The 20,322-nt window shown below is 47.3% G+C and overlaps 1 protein-coding gene across 1 annotated transcript; it reads left to right on the plus strand.

Moving 5' to 3' along the window:
* Nucleotides 1-2,659: 2,659 nt before the first annotated feature.
* On the plus strand, nucleotides 2,660-19,652 carry PSMB5 (proteasome 20S subunit beta 5). The gene is made up of 3 exons (XM_077299053.1): nucleotides 2,660-2,878; nucleotides 5,046-5,352; nucleotides 19,140-19,652. The coding sequence occupies exons 1-3, from the start codon at nucleotides 2,699-2,701 to the stop codon at nucleotides 19,427-19,429; spliced, it is 777 nt and encodes a 258-aa protein (XP_077155168.1). The 5' UTR covers nucleotides 2,660-2,698; the 3' UTR covers nucleotides 19,430-19,652.
* The last annotated feature ends 670 nt before the right edge of the window (nucleotides 19,653-20,322 follow it).

Genomic DNA, 20,322 nt, shown 5'->3' on the forward strand with positions numbered 1-20,322 from the left:
CCCACCACACAAAATCCCGCCCACCACATCACCACACAAAATACCGCCCCCACCACATCACCACACATAATCCCGCCCCCGCACCACATTACCACACATAATCCCACCCCCGCACCACATTACCACACATAATCCCGCCCCCGCACCACATTACCACACATAATCCCGCCCCCCACCCCATTACCACACATAATCCCCCCCACCACATTACCACACATAATCCCGCCCCCCCACATTACCACACGTGGCTCTGTCCCCACACATTACCACACGAGGCTCTGTCCCCACACATTACCACACGAGGCTCTGTCCCACACACATTACCACATGAAGCTCCGTCCCCACACATTACCACATGAGGCTTCGTCCCCAGTGGCGTAACTACAAAATTATGGGCCCCGGTGCGAACTTCCAAATGGGGCCCCCCCTGCAGCCCTGCCATACAACTCAATGTAACCCCCATAGAATACAACACAGCCCCCCTCATAGTATAATGCAGCCCCTCCATACAGGGTCAGTGAGAAAGACACGAGCAAATGGTGACGAGGGGGCAGGGGAGAGGGCACAAGGGGGCTAGGGGAGACAGGCACAAGGGTAACATAGGGGGGCTAGGGAGCAAGGAAGACAGGCACAAGGGGACACATGGGGGCTAGGAGGCAGGGGAGAAGGTTACAAGGGTACTAGTGGGCAAGGGAGACTGACACAAGGGGACTAGTGGGCAAGGGAGCCTGACACAAGGGGCACACGGGGACAAGTGGGCAAGGGAGCCTGACACAAGGGGCACACGGGGACTAGTGGACAAGGGATACAAGCACAAGGGGACACAGGGACAAGTGGGAAAGGTAGACTGACACACAGGGACTAGTGGGCAAGGGAGACTGACACAAGCACAAGGGGACAAAGGAGACAGGCACATGGGGACACACAGGGACTAATGGGCAAGGGAGACTGGCACACGGGGACAAAAGACACAAGCATAAGGGGACAAGGCAGACAGGCTCAAGGGGACACACGGGCCCCTGACCTGCCAGAGCTGCTTGCAGCGGCGACCGCTGCGACTGTGGTAATTACGCCCCAGCCTCACACACACACACACTACAGATATCACACACACACACACACACACACACACAGACTACAGATATCACACACACACACACACACACACACACACTACAGATATCACACACACACTACAGATATCACACACACACACATCACACACACATACTACAGATATCACACACACATACTACAGATATCACACACACACACACACACACACACACACACACACTACAGATATCAGACACACACACCAGATACCAGCTCATATACACAACTCACAATCTCCTCTCTGGTACAGGGGTGGCTGATGTAAATCGGCTGCAGCTCCGCAGCTCCTCAGCTTCTCCTGACTAAAGTGACTCTGTCCCGCACCTCCCCCCGCTCTCACCTTCTGTCCCGGGGCTGCAGAGCAGAAGCTGAGAGTCTCACCATGATGACTGGAGCTGCTTCCTGTCTCTCACGTGCCCCGGCTGCCCCCTCCCCCTAGATACGCCTCGGACTGTTGCCGTGCAGGAGGAATCTCCTGCACTGCAACATGGTGTTGGGTGCCTCTGACCTGCCGGGCCCCTGACCTGCCGGGCCCGGTCGCACTGGCGACCGCTGCGACCGCGGTAGTTACGCCCCTGTTTGTCCTCCCACATTACCAAGAATACCATTGGACACTAGCGAAAATTGCGATATCCCGTTTAAGTTAACAAGAAAACAATTCCCACTTTGTCTGGCTTATTCCATGACAATTACAAAATCGCAAGGACAAACATTCGATAAGATTGGCGTTCTCCTACCTGCTCCTGTATTCACACATGGTCAATTATACACTGCATTCTCTAGAGTAACAAGTTGTAAAGGTCTTTCAGTTCAAATTATACCTGGTAGAAGTCAAGGAAAGATCTTTGAAAATGACGAAAATGACTATACATTTATTTGTGTTTACAGAGAAATTTTAACTTAATTTATGCTTCGTTATGAAATTTGTTTAGATGCTGGAATGAATAAAAAACGCACATCTTACTGAATCCAGTTTGTTAGTATTATTCAGAATTTTAACGATTATTAGTGTTATTAACTTCATTTTAAGTTAATTTACCACCTGCGTAAGCGCTATTGAATGTTGTCATTATTTACTTTAATCACCAGCACCGTTAATTAGAAAGCAATGAGCGTGCCGAGCGTTAGCTGGCTGGAAACAGCTAGTATATATACGCTGTGCAAGCACTTATGTAGAGGAACTAGTGGCAGTGGAGGGTTTTCCCATTGCAACCAATGAGATTACAGCTTTCATTTCTTTATTGAAGGTATGCAAGATGAAAGAAGTGATTTGATTGGTTTATAGCAACACTGGTATCTCACTGGCAGATTTCCGGTTTACACACATATATTAGGTCTGTTCTCCAGATTAGCTAGTCCAACACTGGCCCTGTTGTTAATATTAACTCTTTACAAGAAGCAGTAGCTTCCGCCTACACAACACCCTCATCAAACATGGCGCCAGGCAATTCGTTTGTATTCAACCTAGTCATGCCCTTTTCAAAGATGGCGGCAGATACTGCATTGTCATCATGACGTCACACGTCAGGGACGCGCTAACCAAGAGTGCACGGCACGCCGCTCTGATTCTTACACAAGGAACATGGCGCTTGCAAGTGTTGTTAGTTCTGAGGGCTCTTTCTGGAACCGACCCCGGGACGTCCCGGCGAGATGCGGCCTGGAGAGCGGAGGGCTGAGCTTCCAGGTGGTGCCCGGCCTCGGGCAGGGAACGGCGGAACCTGGGATCGAGTTTCTGCACGGAACGACCACCCTGGCCTTCAAGGTACACAGTGAGTGTGACGGGGCCGGGGCCTGTGCAGTAGTCATCGTGCACTGTGAGCGGCGACTGCTGAGCTCTGCTGGCTTTTCCCAGCGGGTGCAGCTCACTAGGTTTTCAGGGTAAAATGTTTCAGGTAACGCCATGGATTTGTGGCATTGTCCCCTGAAGCGACTTATTGTAAATGTTGTTTGTAAACATTTTCATATGTCTTTTCTTTGGGGGGACGATTTATGGGTGGATTTTTTTTACGTGCATTCAAGGGGTTTCCACTACTAAAATAACCCCTTCTTGTTCAGAATGTCTGGAGCGCGCACCTCTACATGACTCGGAGCGGCTGACGAGCTGTGACAATGAACGCCGGATAGGGGGCGAAACGTGTCGCTTTCTTCCCTCTGCCACGTGTGTGTTTTTCTGTTGTTACCTTTTTCTAATAAAACCTGAATGGTGTGTGGCTGAGGTGGTTCCGTGCGCACCGCTCTGCCCGCGGGCTTTTTTCTATAGCATGAATCTGAGTCTGACTCCTTCATTTCAGGCGTGCGAGTCAGAGGCGGATCCTGGGTGGCAGCTCTCCTATACACACATGTAAGGAGAAACGTGTCATTCAAGGGGGTAGGGAGTAGCCACGTGCCTCTTGGACTGGTCATCTGAGGGCATGGTGCCAGCCAGCTGGAAGATGGATGTTTCCTCTGAAACGCTGGAGACTTTGAGTAAAGCACACCTGGTGGGGATGATGGAGCCGGACTCTGATTCTGGTCGCCATTGGTTCTGGCCTCATGTATCAGCTGTCAGGTAAACTTTAAAGAAGTCGTCCACTCCTTGGCCAACCCCCTTTCATGCCCCGAAGCTTATACTCGCCTCCCATACTGGCGCCCTTCCCGAGGTGTCGGCACTCGCTCTCCCCAGGCCTTGTGACACATGACCCCAGCGCCCAATCAGCGCTGGCGTCACTGTCCCCGCCTCCTGTCGAACTGAACATGAAGAGGAAGTGATAGCAGCCACAGCCCGGACTTCCTCTTCATGTTCGATTTGTCCGAAGGCGGAGACAGTGACGCCAGCGCTGATTGGGCGCCGGGGTCACATGTCACAACAACTGCACCAGAGCCCAAGTAGTGGACAACCCCTTTAAGCCATCTTGTAGTTGTACATCGGCTATATCTTCCCAGTGTACAGTATAGGCACCTGGACTTGGTCACATTGAGGCCGTACCGTCCACTGTCTCCGCTTTTATAGTGCCGTCCAATATACCATTGTGAGGCGGTGTGAGAATGTACTCGTATCTGTAGAGCATCCATTACTGGTCTGTATGGCGCAGGAGCACGGACCCCTCAGTGAGGAGTCCGACGGGCGTTACTGGCTGTCTATATAGGAGTAATGTACGTACGAAGCCTCTTACAGTCCCAGCACAAAGCCGGCGCTCGCTTCTTCCATAGAACGGAACTTTATTCATCCAAAATATGGTAAAACCAACGACGATCGAACAGCGGCCCAAAAACAAATGGCACAGAAGGGAACACACAGAAGCTAAAGGCAACGTGTCCATGACCTACACGGTCCTTAGTCTGGTACAGATCCTCTTGGTATAACCCCTTAACCACCAAAACGCATTAAAATGGTGGCAATTAAGAGGCCTTATTCCTCACCGCTGTTTTTTGACAATTGGGACAACTGCTGTGTGTGTTTGCCAAATGCAGCATGTCACTTTTTGCAGCTTTTTTTTCACCCATAGAAACTGAGTATGTGGGGAAAAAAGTTACCATTAATGTTTGCAGCGTTTAGTGGAAAAAGCTTGTACAGCATGACACAAAACCCACTGATTTTTGTGTTTTTTTTTTTTTTTTATTTATTTATTTTATTTTTTAGTTTTTTTTCCCCACTTCCCCTGGCTTTACAGCAATTCTTACATGCTTTACAGAAAAGAGCTTGTAAGTGCTGCGCTCCTTACCTAGAAAGCTGTCCACTGCTGGTAGGCTGCAGAGGTGGCTAGTAACCTAGGCAACAAGCGGTAAACAATATAATTAAATATCACTTTGAGAATAGAGCTGATTTGTAATAAGTAATGTGCAATTTTAGCGACAAAAGTACAATTGTGTGTAAATATCCATATTGATTTACCCCTACCGTAATAGATAAGGTGACGGCTTATTTATACTGTGTCCCTTTCTCTTGTCAGTTCCGTCATGGCGTCATTGTTGCTGTTGACTCCAGAGCTACAGCTGGCTCTTATATCGCCTCACAGACCGTGAAGAAAGTTATCGAGATCAACCCATACCTCCTGGGCACAATGGCTGGTGGTGCTGCTGACTGTAGTTTTTGGGAGAGGCTCCTTGCCCGTCAGTGCCGCATCTATGAACTTAGGAATAAGGAACGTATATCTGTGGCTGCAGCCTCCAAACTTCTAGCTAATATGGTGTACCAATACAAGGGCATGGGCCTGTCTATGGGAACCATGATCTGTGGCTGGGACAAAAGAGGACCAGGTAGGTGGAGAACTGTATTCCTGGCTATTTCTTATTAACTGGGTCTGAGGGTGTCTTATGAGGACAATAGACTTGTGGTTTTCTGAGTAACTGAGCACGCTGGCCATGCTGAAGACACAGGTCTTGTTCCTTCTATGACGTTTCTTTATAGAGATTGAAGGACTTGTCTGCTCTAGACGTCCATTCCCTAATGGATTAGACTTTGTCAAAATCACTATTTTCTCTTACTATAAGATGCACTATTTACCGCTTTCTTAATAATTAGACTGATCGCTTATAAAGCACTCAGCCTGATAATTGAGTAAACTAAGCTGCTGCCCACCTTACTCCCACTGCCTGGCAGCAATATATATGATCAGTCCGGGCAGTTGGGAGAAGCTGGTACATCACAAACTGTCCCTTTCTCCATATATCACCTGTAGTTGTCTCCTCAGAGGGGTGGGCTGCATGTCCCTCTCCCATTGTAAGGAAAGCATGGCGGCCAGCACCTTCAAACTTATAGCCAACTAAAATCTTGTTTGACTATCTAGCTTTCCCATCATCCATTAAAAATCCCTCCAGTGGTCTTGTGATCCCCTTAACGCTACAGGCTTAGGGCTCATTTCCACTGGCGAGGAAAACGGACGAGTGCAATCCGATAAAAAATCATATTGCACTCGGACCAATGTTATTCAATAGGTGTCTTTTCATTTGCGATTTTTTTCTCAGCCGAAATCGGACTGAGAAAAAAATCGCAGCATGCTGCGATTTGCTGCGAGTCTCGGACAAGACTCGCCAATGCAAGTCAATGGGTGCGAGAAAAAAAACGGACGGAATACGGACCATCCGTATTCCGTCCATTTTTTACGGATACATCACCATTCTGTGGCCTAGAACACTGTCCATGGTCCTGTAAATGACTGTTTAAAAATAGTTGCAGAGAAAAAAACGGGTTGCATACGGATGTAAAACGGATGATGCGATTAAAAATAGCATTGCACTCGCATTACAATCGCATACGCTACATCCCTTTTTTCGGGCCAGATTACGGACCGATTTGTCTCTCGCCAGTGGAAATGAGCCCTTAGAGTGACTATTACCTGTACGTGGTTTCACTTTTTATTTAAAAAAACTGATAAGTCACAGATACATGATTTTATAAAATGTAAGTTAATAGTGATGAGCGAATATACTCGTTACTTGAGATTTCTCGAGCATGCTCGGGGGTCCTCCGAGTATTCTTTAGTGCTCGGAAATTTAGTTTTTACTCTTCGCCACGACAGCACCCTACTGGAGAGAGGGATCCGCCCCGCAGGAACAGGAAACCTATTGAGAAATAAAAGGGGGCGGTCCGCCTCTCCTCCTCAGTTTAGGTTTCCTGTTCCTGCGGGAACGACAGGACTTCCGAATGAGAAAAAGCATACCTGGGCTTGCATGCCGCCTGCGCAGTATCCGAGAGAACGGCAGGGGCTGCGGCTCAGAAGCAGCGTCGGGGGAGTTCCGTTAGACGGCTCCCCCCTCGTCTGATGGAGCGGGCAGACGGCCGGGTCCGGGAAAGGCCGACCGGCGTCCTTCCCAGCGTGCGGTACGGCAGCAGGAGCGGGTAAGATGACCTTCCATCGCGGCCCAGCGTTGAATCCCGGGCCGCACACGCGCCGACCGCCGCAAATACAGGCTACCCCGGAAGTGGATCTTGGACTTCCGGGGCGCCTAGGCCGGATCCAGGGCAGGGGAGCGGCACTGTCTGCGCATGCGCGGGAAAAAAAAAAAAACAAAAACAAAAACAAAAAAAAAACAACGTTTTGGCGCTCTATTTAAAGCGCTCATTAACACTGAAACGGCGATGCAGAGATGTCATCCCCAGGTGCCATGGACCCTACAACCGGAGTTCCAGTACCCCCCGCCAAAGATCACGCCAGAGGATCCTCGGACACCGCTCGTAAAAGCGACGGTTCCAGAACAGGATCTCGGCCTTCTGATCCGGTATTATTTGCTTCACTGGGTGAGTTGTGAACTCTGCCTATTAAGCTAACGCTGTCTCCCTATCTCTCTCTTTTCCCTTTCTCTCTCTACTTACACGCTTAGAGCAAAAAACGACAAAAAACGAAGCACAGGGAATGTGCCTTGTGTAACCAGCCCCTCCCTGACTCATACCCCAAAAAACTTTGTGAGGACTGTGTTAAAGAAACAACACAGGGAGCAGCAGTGTCCATTACGGACCTACGGGCCATTATTAGAGAAGAACTAAAAAATATGACCCAGGAAAAACCGCGTAGTTCTAAATCTAAAACACCGACACTTGTGTCAGACTCCGACAGTGACCAACCGATACTGTCAGATGCCTCCCTATCATCATGTCCAGCGTCATCATCCTCATCAGAGATTGAGGGACGCTCATGTTTCCCCTTAGACAGTGTGGACAACTTGGTAAAATCCATTCGAAATACCATGGGGTGTGAGGAGTCTAAGGGTGCGCAAACCGCGCAAGAGATAATGTTCGCGGGTTTGGCAGACAGAAAGAGGAGATGTTTTCCGGTTATACCAGCAGTGAAAACATTAATCAAAAGAGAGTGGGAGAAGCAAGATCAGAGAGGCTTTCTACCCTCAGCCTCAAAACGCAAATATCCGTTTAGTGACGAGGAGCTTCTTACTTGGACCAAAGTCCCTAAGGTCGACGCGGCTGTAGCCTCTACCTCCAAACAATCCACTTTACCTGTGGAGGATGCGGGACTATTGGTCGATCCTTTGGATCGTAAGGCTGAATCATCCCTTAAACGTTCCTGGGAAGCGGCTACAGGAATATTCAAACCTGCAGTAGCCAGTACTTGCGCGGCCCGGTCAATGATCATCTGGATTGATCAGTTAGACCAGCAAATTGAAAAGAAAAGCTCGAGAGAAAAACTGAGAGCAGCCATCCCCTTAATACGAGGAGCAGCGGCCTTTCTGGCAGACGCCTCCGCCGACTCACTCCGTTTAGCAGCAAGATCTGCGGGCCTTGTAAATAACGCAAGAAGAGCTCTATGGATGAAGAGCTGGAAAGGGGACGCGCAATCTAAATCTAAAATATGCGCAATCCCATGTGAGGGTGAGTACCTCTTTGGTAAAACCTTAGATGACATACTCAAAAAGGCAAAGGACAGGAAGAAAGCTTTTCCTGAATCCTCTATTCCCTTTTACAGGAGAGCCTTTAAGAGGAGGCCGTTTGGCAAAAGGAGGCAAACAGATAGGTCTACAACATGGACCCCTAAGGACGACAAGCAGAGAGGTACCATGTTTAGAAGACCCAACCCCCCAAAAGACAAATACTGAGGACATACCAGTTGGGGGCAGACTTAAATTTTTCACCACCCAATGGGAGAAGATAACATCTAGCTCGTGGGTTTTAAATATCGTCCGAGATGGAATTAAATTAAAATTCTCTCGTGTGCCCCACGAGTCTTATATTATAACAACTCTCAGCTCGCCTATACAGCAACAGGCTCTAGAGCTTGAAATTCAAACCCTAATATCAAAACGGGTCCTAGTCCAAGTACCGATGGGACAGGAGGGTAGGGGATTCTACTCTCCCCTATTCCTAATCTCTAAGCCCGACGGTTCTTTCAGAACTATCATAAACCTTAAAAAACTCAATTCATTCATTGAAAATTATACATTTAAAATGGAGTCCATTAGGTCCACCATAAAACTCCTCTTCCCGAACTGTATGATGGGGGGCATTGATCTAAAGGATGCTTACTATCATCTCCCCATTCATAACAGATACCAAAAATTCCTCAGAGTGGCAGTAAAAATCAACAACGAGGTTCGTCACTTCCAGTATGCGGCCTTACCCTTCGGCCTCTCAACAGCGCCGAGGATCTTCACCAAGATAATGCTAGAGGTGATGGCATACCTACGCCAGAGGGAAACTTTGATTGTGCCCTATCTGGATGACTTTTTGGTAATAGGAAATTCAGTTACTCAATGTGCTGATCGTTTAGCTCACGCAATTTCCTCTCTACAGGACCTGGGCTGGATGATCAATACCGACAAATCCAGACTCACTCCGCTTTCCCGTCAGGCGTTCTTGGGGTTCCAGTTAGACTCCATATCTCAAAAGTGTCTCCTGCCGCAGGTAAAAATCCTACTGATCAGACACAAAGTCCTAGCCGCAATAACTAATCCTCGTATATCCCTAAGACAAGCTATGTCGTTACTAGGGTCTCTTATCTCTTGTATACCAGCAGTGAGATGGGCTCAACACCACACTCGAGTCCTACAACATCAAATTTTACAAGAGGATAGACGGTTATTTGGTCACCTAAATACAAAAATAACCTTATCTCAGGAGGTTTTAACTTCCTTAGAGTGGTGGCTAGACTCAAACCATTTGTTGAGTGGGGTTCCATGGGTAATAACGCCATCTCACACCATAACCACTGACGCCAGTCCTCATGGATGGGGCGCTCATATGGGGAACGATTATTGCCAGGGTTTATGGAGCATGGAAGAAAATTGCAGCTCCTCTAACTTTAAAGAACTGAATGCTGTAAAATACGCCTTATACCATTTCCTCCCACAGATTCGGGGGAAAGACGTCAGAGTCCTGTCCGACAACACCACCACGGTGGCGTATCTAAATCGGCAAGGAGGTACGCGATCAGAGACTCTGATGTCTTCTGCTACGGAAATCTTAAATCTAGCAGAAAATCACCTAACATCCCTTACTGCACTGCACATAAGGGGAGCAAGCAATCAGCAGGCGGACTTTTTAAGCCGGCACACCCTAAGGCAAGGAGAGTGGTGTCTAAACCAGCAAATATTTCTGGACATAATATCTCTTTGGGGCCGTCCTCAGATAGATCTTTTCGCCACAAGGAAAAACAGAAAAGTCCGGAGATTTGCTTCTCTATCTCCAGCGGATCATCCGGACATTCTGGACGCTCTCCAAGCCCCTTGGCAGTTCAGTCTGGCGTACGCATTTCCTCCGATCATATTGCTACCTCAAGTTATACGCAAAATCAGAGAAGAAGGGGCGAGAGTTGTACTGATAGCTCCATTCTGGCCCAAGAGACCATGGTTCTCATGGCTACGGACCATGTCGGTCTCAGATCCTTGGGTCCTCCCCTCAACGCCCAACCTTCTCTTCCAGGGTCCGTTTTTCCACCCTCAGGTGGACAATCTCCACCTGACGGCCTGGAACTTGAGAGGCAGATGCTAAGATCAAGAGGATTCTCGGGGGGTTTAATTGATACGCTTCTCCATAGTAGAAAACCCTCCACCACAAAAATCTATACAAGAGTATGGAGAAAATTTTTTCAATTCCATACATCTACCAACATATCAGAGATTCCGATACATTCTATCCTGGAGTTTCTTCAAAAAGGGAGAGAACTAGGTCTAACTGTAAACACCTTAAAGGTTCATGTTTCAGCACTAGGAGCCCTCTATGGCCATAACATTGCGGGGGATAGATGGGTATCCAGATTTATTACGGCCTGCGAAAGAATGAATCCAGTTAACATACCTAGAATTCCACCCTGGCATTTAAATTTAGTCTTACAAGCCCTAACAGACTCTCCATTCGAGCCAATAGACTCAATACCAATTAAATGTCTATCACTAAAAACGGCCCTCTTGGTAGCACTGACTTCAGCTAGGAGAATCAGTGACATCCAAGCACTCTCTATAGATCCACCTTTTTTGTTAACCTTTCAGGATAAGTTAATTCTTAAACCAGACCCTTCCTACCTACCCAAAGTAGCGAAAAAATTCCACAGGTCACAAGAAATAATCTTGCCCACTTTCTTCAGTAATCCCTCCACTCCTGAAGAACAAAAATATCACACTCTAGACGTTAAAAGAGTAGTGTTAAAATACATTGAAAAGACCAGTAGCTGGCGACAGAGTAGGGCTCTGTTTATTTCCTTCCAGGGTGTCAAGAAGGGTCATGGAGTAACAAAAAGCACCTTATCCCGGTGGATCAGAGAGGCTATCAAACTGGCTTACTCCGCGAGGAAAGAAAACCCTCCGGAAGGCATAACGGCACACTCTACCAGAGCGATGGCATCCTCCTGGGCAGAGAGGGGAGACGTCCCGATTGAAACTATATGTAAGGCGGCAACTTGGTCAAATCCTTCTACATTTTATAACCACTATAGGCTAGACCTATCGTCAACTTCTGACCTAGACTTTGGCAGGACTGTCCTCAGCACGGTGGTCCCCTCCCTAGGTGATGGTCTCTGAAAGATCTCCAGTAGGGTGCTGTCGTGGCGAAGAGTAAAAAGCCGGATTACTCACCGGTAATGCTCTTTTAGTGAGTCCACGACAGCACCCTCTTACATCCCTCCCTATATTAATATAATGCATATTATTTGAGTAAAATCCTTTTAATCATAAGCAAATAAGTTTAAAGAATGAAATAAATGATATTTGCCTAATATTGGCGGTCCTCCGGGTACTCTGAAATCAAAACTGAGGAGGAGAGGCGGACCGCCCCCTTTTATTTCTCAATAGGTTTCCTGTTCCTGCGGGGCGGATCCCTCTCTCCAGTAGGGTGCTGTCGTGGACTCACTAAAAGAGCATTACCGGTGAGTAATCCGGCTTTTTATTGCCGCAGCTGAATGATTTACATCTGTTAGGCTGCTTTCACACTAGCGTCGTTTGCAATACGTCGTTCAGGAGAAAAAACGCAACCTGCAAAGTTGTCTGCAGGATGGTTTTTTCCCCATAGACTTACATTACTGGTGAATTGCGACGTATTGCCACACATCGCAACCGTTGTGCGACGGTTGCGTCGTGTTTTGGCGGACAGTCGGCACAAAAAAAGTTACATGTAACGTTTTTTTGTGCGTCGAGTCCGCCATTTTCGACCGTGCATGCGTGGCCGAAACTCCGCCCCCCTCCTCCCCGGACCTTGCAATGGGGCAGCGGAAGCGTCGTAAGACTGCTTCCACTGCCCACGTCGGGCATTTATTTCACAGTATGTGTCAGTACGTCAGCCCGACACACTGCGACAGGCCCGTACCGACGCTAGTGTGAAAGCAGCCTTAGGCTAGGTTCCCATTGCGTTAATGGGATAGCGCTAACGGACAGCGTTGCACGGCGAAAATGTCGCAATTAACGCCGTGCACCGCGTCCGTTAGCGCTCCCATTGCCGGCAATGATAGAGCGCATTGCTAGCGCGTGTCATTTTCGGCACGCGCTAGCGATGTGCCGGTCTTTTGTAGCGCGCCTCGGACGCTGCTTGCAGCGTCCGCGGCGCGCCAGAGGTCCGTTCCCCGCTCTCGCAGATCGGGGATCTGCGAGAGCGGGGACGTTAACGCGACCCCTGAACGCGGCCCCGAAAAAGACATTGCGTTAGCGCAATCCGCTAGCACTCGCGCTAAACGGATTGCACTAACGCAATCTGAACCTAGCCTTAGCCAGCATAAGTGCATGTGGGGGTTGCCTGGTTGCTAGGGAACCCCCACATGTACTTATGCTTGCTAACAGATGTAAATCATTCAGCTGCTGCAATGAAAACTAAATCTCCGAGCACTAAAAAATACTCGGAGGACGCTCATCACTAGTAATTAACAAAAAATGTCCCTAAAAGATAGGACTAAAGCTGGGGTCACACTGGCAACTGAAACGGACGAGTGCAATGCGCTTAAAAATCGCATTGCACTCTGACCAATGTTAAGCTATAGGGCAGATCCCAGCAGCCGATTTTTTTTTTTTTATTTTTTTTTTGTCCGTTTTCCTCGGTCCGAGACAATCGCAGCATGCTGCGATTGTCACGGACACTCGGCCGACTGTTGGCTCTCTCGCACCCATATAAGCCTATGGGTGCGAGTGAGACAGCGCACATCACTCCGATATCATCCGAGTGCTGTGCGTTATAAGTGGACCACAGCAATGGAGGAGATGGAGAAATTAGTTTCTCCGCCGCCTCCGCAGCTGTGCTCCGATCCTCCCTGTGCGAGAGGCTCGGAGCACAGACGCATGACACTCGGCTCCTGCTCGCAGCAGACCAGGAGCCGAGTGTCATTGGCATATTGCATCCGATGACCCCGGCCTAAAGGGGTTGTCTGGCCTTGGTGACTGCAGACTTGCGAATCCTCACATCGCACACACCGCGTGCTGTGAGGATTCTCCAGTGCTGACACCAGGAGCAGACGGTCGTGTGACCAAAAGTATGCTATTTGCTTGCTTCCAGCCACATTCTGACTAGACTTGTGCAGCCTCACTCAATGCAAGTCTATTGAGCGACGCTTCACAAGTCTAGTCTGCACATGACCGCATGTATTCAGATCACATACTTGTTGTCAGGCTCTCGGTACCAATACAGGAGAATCCTCGGTACGCAGTGCGTGTGATGTGAGGATAGTGACCACAGACTTGTAGCCTAAGGCCAGACAAACCCTTTAAGCTCTTCACGACCTATGACGTATAGATATGTCATTGGTCGTGTATCACCCTTTGATGCAGGCCCATATCTTTTCCGGCACAAGACAGCTGATTTGATCAGCTGTCATGTGCCTCTAACATCCGCAGGTGGAATTGCGATCCACCCACAACGGTTATCATGTTAAACGCCGCTGTCAATCTCTGACAGCGGCATTTAACCTTACGTGTCGCGTAATCTCGTCACAAACCACTCCCATTGGTGCCCCTGTTACATGATCGCAGTGCACCGATAGGTTAGCATGATACCCAGAGGTCTGCAGAAGACGTCTATGCTTGTCATTGCTGATCTGCTATGAATGCCAGCTTGTTAACGACATTCATAACAGATGATTTTTGCTATCTAAGTCTCCTAACAGGCCTATTGAAGCAAGTAAAAAGTAGAATTTTTTTTTTTTTTTTTAAATACATAAAAGTTCAAATCATTGCCCTTTTGCCTCATTCAAAATAAAACAATAACAAATACACACATTTGGTATTGCTGCTTTCAGAAACACCTCTTCTATCAAAATATAAAAAGAATTAATCTGATCGGTAAACGGCATAACGAGAAAAAAATAAAATCTCCAGAATTACGTTTTTTTGGTCTCTGCAACTATGCAATAAAATATAATAACAGGCGAATGTAATATCATATCTACTGCAAAATGGTATCAATAAAAACGTCGGCTCAGGGCACAAAAAACAAGCCCTCACCCGGACCCCTGATATTGAAAAGTGGTGACCCTATGGTCTCAGAAAATGGCACCATTTATTTATTTTTATTTTTTTATGCAAACTTTGTTTTTTTTGTTTTTTTTTCACCACATAAATAAAAAAGAAACTAGACATATTTGGTATCTGCAAACTTGAAATGACCTAGAGAATCAAAAGGCATTTAGTGAACCTGGTAAAAAAAAAAAAATCCTAGCCATCAGTATCGAGCCTTGCTGCATTTCTCCGGATAAGAAGCCAAATCAGACACTTCCCTGATGAGCCAAACACCCTGAAACACGTGCCTGCAAATGGACTGTCTGGTTTGGCATATTGTCTTAAGCCATCAGGTAAGGAGTGTTAAACGGTCGATATTGGCAGTTTGCTACATTTCAATAGGTGGCGCTAGAGTTGGTCCTCTTCCTCTCTAAAGAGGCTATTTGCATATTTAAATTCCCAGGGGAGCATTGCATAGCCTATAAGTCTCCTTACGTCAGCTTGGCATTCTCCACAAGGAAAAACATTCCCCCTTGAACAAAACCAGTGCTTCCGCATCATTTACTAAGCAGTTACCCCTTTAATAATGTTGGGTATCTATACCTACCTAGTACAGGGTGAGGTATCGCTGGTGCTGTTCAGTGAGGGGGGCCATGGTGGGTTGTGGGACCCCACTCTGCATGCCAGGTTTTCACAACCCAGAAGTTCACACCTGACTCTCTAGAACGTTGGGTCCTTTAGGGTATGTGCACACGTATCTGTGAGGGCTGCGGTTATTCCTGCGGATTTATCGTGGTTTCTATTGCGGATTCTGCTGCGGGTTTTCACCTGCAGATTCCTATTGGAGCAGGTGTAAATCCGCAGCGAAATCCGCACAAAGAATTGACATGCTGCGGAATGTAAACCGCTGCGTTTCCGCGCGTTTTTTTCCGCAGCATGTGCACTGCGGATTTCGTTTCCCATAGGTTTACATTATACTTTAAACGCATGGGAAACCGCTGCGGACCCGCAGCTGCAGAAACGCTGTGGTTCCGCAGCGTGTGCACATAGCCTTAGCCCTCTTGTAGGGACATTTTTGTTATATGTCATAAAATCCTCAGAGTGTCCTCACTGTGTTCTTACCTTAAAAAATAAAAAAATAAAAAAAACAGGGCAGCAACAGACTAATGTTTGGTATTCTGAAAAATCTTCCATATGACTTTAGAGGTTCGGGCCTTTTTATGTAAGGTTAATTTTTATGATCTCTAACAAGTATTTTTGAGAGGATTCTCTGGGGGGTTTCTGTAGGTTGCTTTGCATTACTACCTTGTAAGCAACGCCCCCTTGTAAAGACCATCGAAATATTGGCAAACAAAAAGGCCCAGATCTCTGGAACCTTCTGGTGCAATTACACGAAGAAAAAAACAAAATACTAAAATAAAAGTGAAAATTGGCCACTTGACATAATGACAACTTCCAAGGGGAGCTTCATATTCTTATTCTTCAGTCAGAAACCTCTCTGGTTGTTTGCTAAGGCCTCTTTCACACTTCAGTTGTTTGACGTCAGTCTAAAACCGTCATTTTCCTCAAAAAACGGATCCGTTTTTTTTTTTGACGGATCCGTTTTTTTTCCCCATAGATTTGCATTAGCGACGGATTGTGACGGATGGTCGTCCGTTCCATCCGTCATGCGACGGATCCGTCAAAATTTAGCGGATGTCATCTAGACATTGACGTTCATCTAGACGTTTTTTGTCTCCGTTGAAATGGCGGATCGCGACGGATCCGTCGCGTCCGTCATTCCATAGAATGGCCACCTATGGGCGACGGATCCGTCGCGATCCGTTTTTTGGCGGATCCGTCGCCCCAATCCGTTTTTTCAATTTTTTTCAATTGCGCATGCTCCAAAAAGTATATACAATCCCCGAGTAACGGATCCGTCAAAAAAACGGATCCGTTACATCCGTTTTTTCAACAATTGTGACGGATCCGTCGATCCGTCACTTTGTCGGAAGTGACTGACGCCAAACGACTGAAGTGTGAAAGAGGCCTAAGGAGGCCGGCACATCAGTTTTGTTACCATTTTCAAAGGTATGATTAAAAAAAATAAGCGTGTGAGAGAATATGAATCAAAGGAAGGCGTATGGGTAAGAGGCAGAAAACGTACATTGTCCATATTATATTCCACTAAAAGGGCAGTTTTTTCTTTTATAAACCTTTGACGGCTGCTGCGGTGACCAGCTCTTCAGGTCGGCTGTTCTACAGTTTAAAGGGAACCGGTCACCAGGTATGACCAGTACTAAATCCGGCCACCACCTTTCAGGGTTGATATATAGCTGCCGTATATATCTGCCCCCGACCTGAAAATGACCTTTTATTAATTGTACTCACCTGCGTGGCGGTCCTGTCCAAGGGATGCCGCTGGTCTTCGTCCGGCTCCTCCCATCTTTTTATGATGCCGTCATCCTTCTTGTTTCATGTGTATGAGGCATCTCCCTGGCATCGCACTATGGCACAGGCGCCCTTCTCTGCCCTGATGAGAGCAAAGTACTGCAGTGCGCAGGCGCCGGGCCTCTGACCTTTCCCTGCGCACTGCAGTACTTTGCTCTGCCCTCATCAGGAATACTATGCCGGGGAGACTGGATGACACAGGGTAGCGTAATCCGGACAATACAAGAAGGGACGTGCTAGACCAAGAAGAGCATTATAGAATGCTGTATATCAGGCCTGAAAGGCGATGGCCGTATCTCTTATCAGCCAAACCTGGTGACAGGTTCACTTTAATAGTTCTCTTGGTAAAGAAGTCTGTTTCCTATGAAGATTTAACCTTCTTTTTAGTTATTTTTTTCCTTCTGATGAAGGGAGTGCCCCCTTGTCTTTTGAGGGGGTTTTACATGATGCCACTCTTGACTTTTTTTGTTTTTTTGAGCCATTTATTTGTCTCTCTTAAAATTAAGAATTAAAATTCCTCCTCATTCCCCATGCCCCTCTTCTGTGTACTTTATCTAACTCCAGGGAATCCTATCAATGAACTGATGACCTGAACTGCATATTCCAGATAAAGCTACGCTAACATTTTGTATATTGGTAGTATTCTGTCCCTTTCCCTCAAGTTCATACCTTCATACACACTATTACCCTGCAGATATGGGGTTAATCTGCATGTTAATAGCGTTCTGAAACTTCCCGGCGCCGGCACTTAAGGTACCGTCACACTAAACGATATCGCTAGCGATCCGTGACGTTGCAGCGTCCTGGCTAGCGATATCGTTTAGTTTGACACGCAGCAGCGATCAGGATCCTGCTGTGATGTCGCTGGTCGCTGAATAAAGTCCAGAACTTTATTTGGTCGTCCGATCGCCATGTATCGTTGTGTTTGACACCAAAAGCAACGATACCAGCGATGTTTTACACTGGTAACCAGGGTAAACATCGGGTTACTAAGCGCAGGGCCGCGCTTAGTAACCCGATGTTTACCCTGGTTACCAGCGTAAAAGTAAAAAAACCAAACAGTACATGCTCACCTGCGCGTCCCCCAGCCTCTGCTTCCTGCTCTGACTGAGATCCGGCCCTAAAGTGAAAGTGAAAGCACAGCGGTGACGTCACCGCTGTGCTGTTAGGGCCGGAGCTCAGTCAGTGTCAGGAAGCAGACGCTGGGGGCGCGCAGGTGAGTATGTACTGTTTGTTTTTTTTACTTTTACGCTGGTAACCAGGGTAAACATCGGGTTACTAAGCGCGGCCCTGCGCTTAGCAACCCGATGTTTACCCTGGTTACCCGGGGACCTCGGCATCGTTGGTCGCTGGAGAGCGGTCTGTGTGACAGCTCTCCAGCGATCAAACAGCGACGCTGCAGCGATCGGCATCGTTGTCGCTATCGCTGCAGCGTCGCTTAATGTGACGGTACCTTTAGACCCCCGCTGCTGGGAGCAAATTAACCTAATTCCTCCCGGTATCCTTCCAGTCAGTGACAGAGCGGCGATGGCTGTAACCGCGCTCCCAACACTTACTGACACTTGACTCTAAAGCTGAGTTACCGTGAGTCAGTGTTGGGGGTGCGCTAACAGCTGCGTCTCTCTATACACTGAGCGCTGACTGGATGCACGCTGCCCCCAGGAGGAATAAAGTTAATTTCCTCCCAGTAACGGGGGTCTAAGTGCAGGCACGAGGCAGATTCAGCATGCAGAATAACCCCATATCTGCAGGTTAATAGCATTTTTGTCACGTGACAGGTTCCCTTTAGTAAGTGACTATCCTGCTGGCTTTAGAAGCCCCTGATTGACATTGCATGCTGTTATTTAGTCTGTGATCCAATAGTACACTCAGAACCCTCTGTACAAGGGACTCTCCTAGTTTTACTCCCACCAGAACATATGATGCCCACATATTGGTGCCCAGGCGCATAATGCCACATTGATCCTCATCTGGGAAAGTACAGGAAGTTACCAGGAGAGATGGTCGGTGTCAATACTGGGATGTAATAACTAACAATTTTTGTGGAATGGTCTAAACCCAGTATATTAACCCTCTCATGTCCTATAGCACCAAGATGGGGAAGCACTACTCCACACCATTTTAACCCCTCCACTTCTTTAGACCACCATGAAAGAGTTAGTGTGAAATATTTCCCCCCCCCCACCCAATTTTCTACTTCTGGGTAAATGTTATAGTTCAACAAATGTTATCTTTTACTAAACCCACTCTTCTTTCCACAGGTCTTTATTATGTGGACAGTGAAGGAAACCGAGTGTCTGGCTCGATCTTCTCGGTGGGCTCCGGCTCTATGTATGCTTACGGAGTGTTGGATAGAGGATACAACTATGACCTAGAAACCGAGGAAGCCCAAGAGCTGGCACGGCGCGCCATTTACCAGGCGACATATCGTGACGCTTACTCGGGTGGAGTGGTGAATCTCTACCATGTGAAAGAAGATGGATGGCTGCGTGTGTCACAGGATGATGTGGCTGACCTACATGAGAAGTACAAGGGGATGACTGACTGCTAAGATGACGAGTTTAGGAGATGGGGCTACTGATGAGGCTGGACTACGTCCCTGTGTGATGTACCACAATACGATGGCTATTAGATGGGGAAGGAAGGAGTTTGCGCTCCAGTAAACAAGCTTCTTTGCTGTTATGTCAGAAGTATAGGTTATTGTTTGGAGCTGGAGCAAGGTTCCTTAAAATATTGTCTTCTGCATAACATCTTATTAAATGTTTTCTCTACAAGTCCCTGTGACGTTTTTTCTTTTTTTTGTAGCATAACATTTTCTGATTTTGGGTATTGAAATTCAGCATTGTGGGGTGTTCTACAGGCTGGCACCATGAGGCACTACTAATAGATTTACCATCCAAAAAAATTGGGTTAAAAGGAACTTTCTCATCATCATTCTTAGTCACTAATTGTATTAATCAATTAAAGGAACATATTTGCCACCCTGCTTTGCTGTGTGTGGATGCGATCGGAAATTTTTTTTTTTCCACCGTGGGCACTATGTGGATGTAAAGGTTTTGCACGCTGTGTATACGCGAAGAATTTATATAGCTCATGCCTATAAGGCTGAATTCACTTGTTCTTATTACATTCTGTCTGCTGACTTACATTGTAGCCTCAGAGGCCTAGATGAGCCGGTTAGTTTGGGCCAGGAATAGCGACCGGAGCATAGGAGGTATAAGTCATGTGAAACTGCTGTCGTATGACTAGAAGACATTTGCCGGAAAACAAAGAACTCTGTTGCAGGTAAATGATTGGACACTACACAGCAAAAAGAAGATGAAGTCCTATTACATCCATATGTCCTCTGCTTTGTCACAGTTCCTTATTAAGGACTTGTACACCCCTTCTCTGCACTTCTTTGGACCACTGTATGCTACTCAGGAGAAGTAAATAGCACAAGTA

The sequence above is a fragment of the Ranitomeya variabilis genome, chromosome 1 (genome assembly GCF_051348905.1).
Source record: "Ranitomeya variabilis isolate aRanVar5 chromosome 1, aRanVar5.hap1, whole genome shotgun sequence".
Taxonomy (NCBI): domain Eukaryota; kingdom Metazoa; phylum Chordata; class Amphibia; order Anura; family Dendrobatidae; genus Ranitomeya; species Ranitomeya variabilis.

What these genes read in the sequence shown, in the direction of transcription:
- PSMB5 (XM_077299053.1), top strand. Translation starts at nt 2,699, where the DNA reads ATGGCGCTTGCAAGTGTTGTTAGTTCTGAGGGCTCTTTCTGGAACCGA. An exon ending in CGACCACCCTGGCCTTCAAG is followed by an intron (nt 2,879 to 5,045) that starts GTACACAGTGAG and finishes TTCTCTTGTCAG; the next exon opens with TTCCGTCATGGCGTCATTGT. An exon ending in CTGGGACAAAAGAGGACCAG is followed by an intron (nt 5,353 to 19,139) that starts GTAGGTGGAGAA and finishes TTCTTTCCACAG; the next exon opens with GTCTTTATTATGTGGACAGT.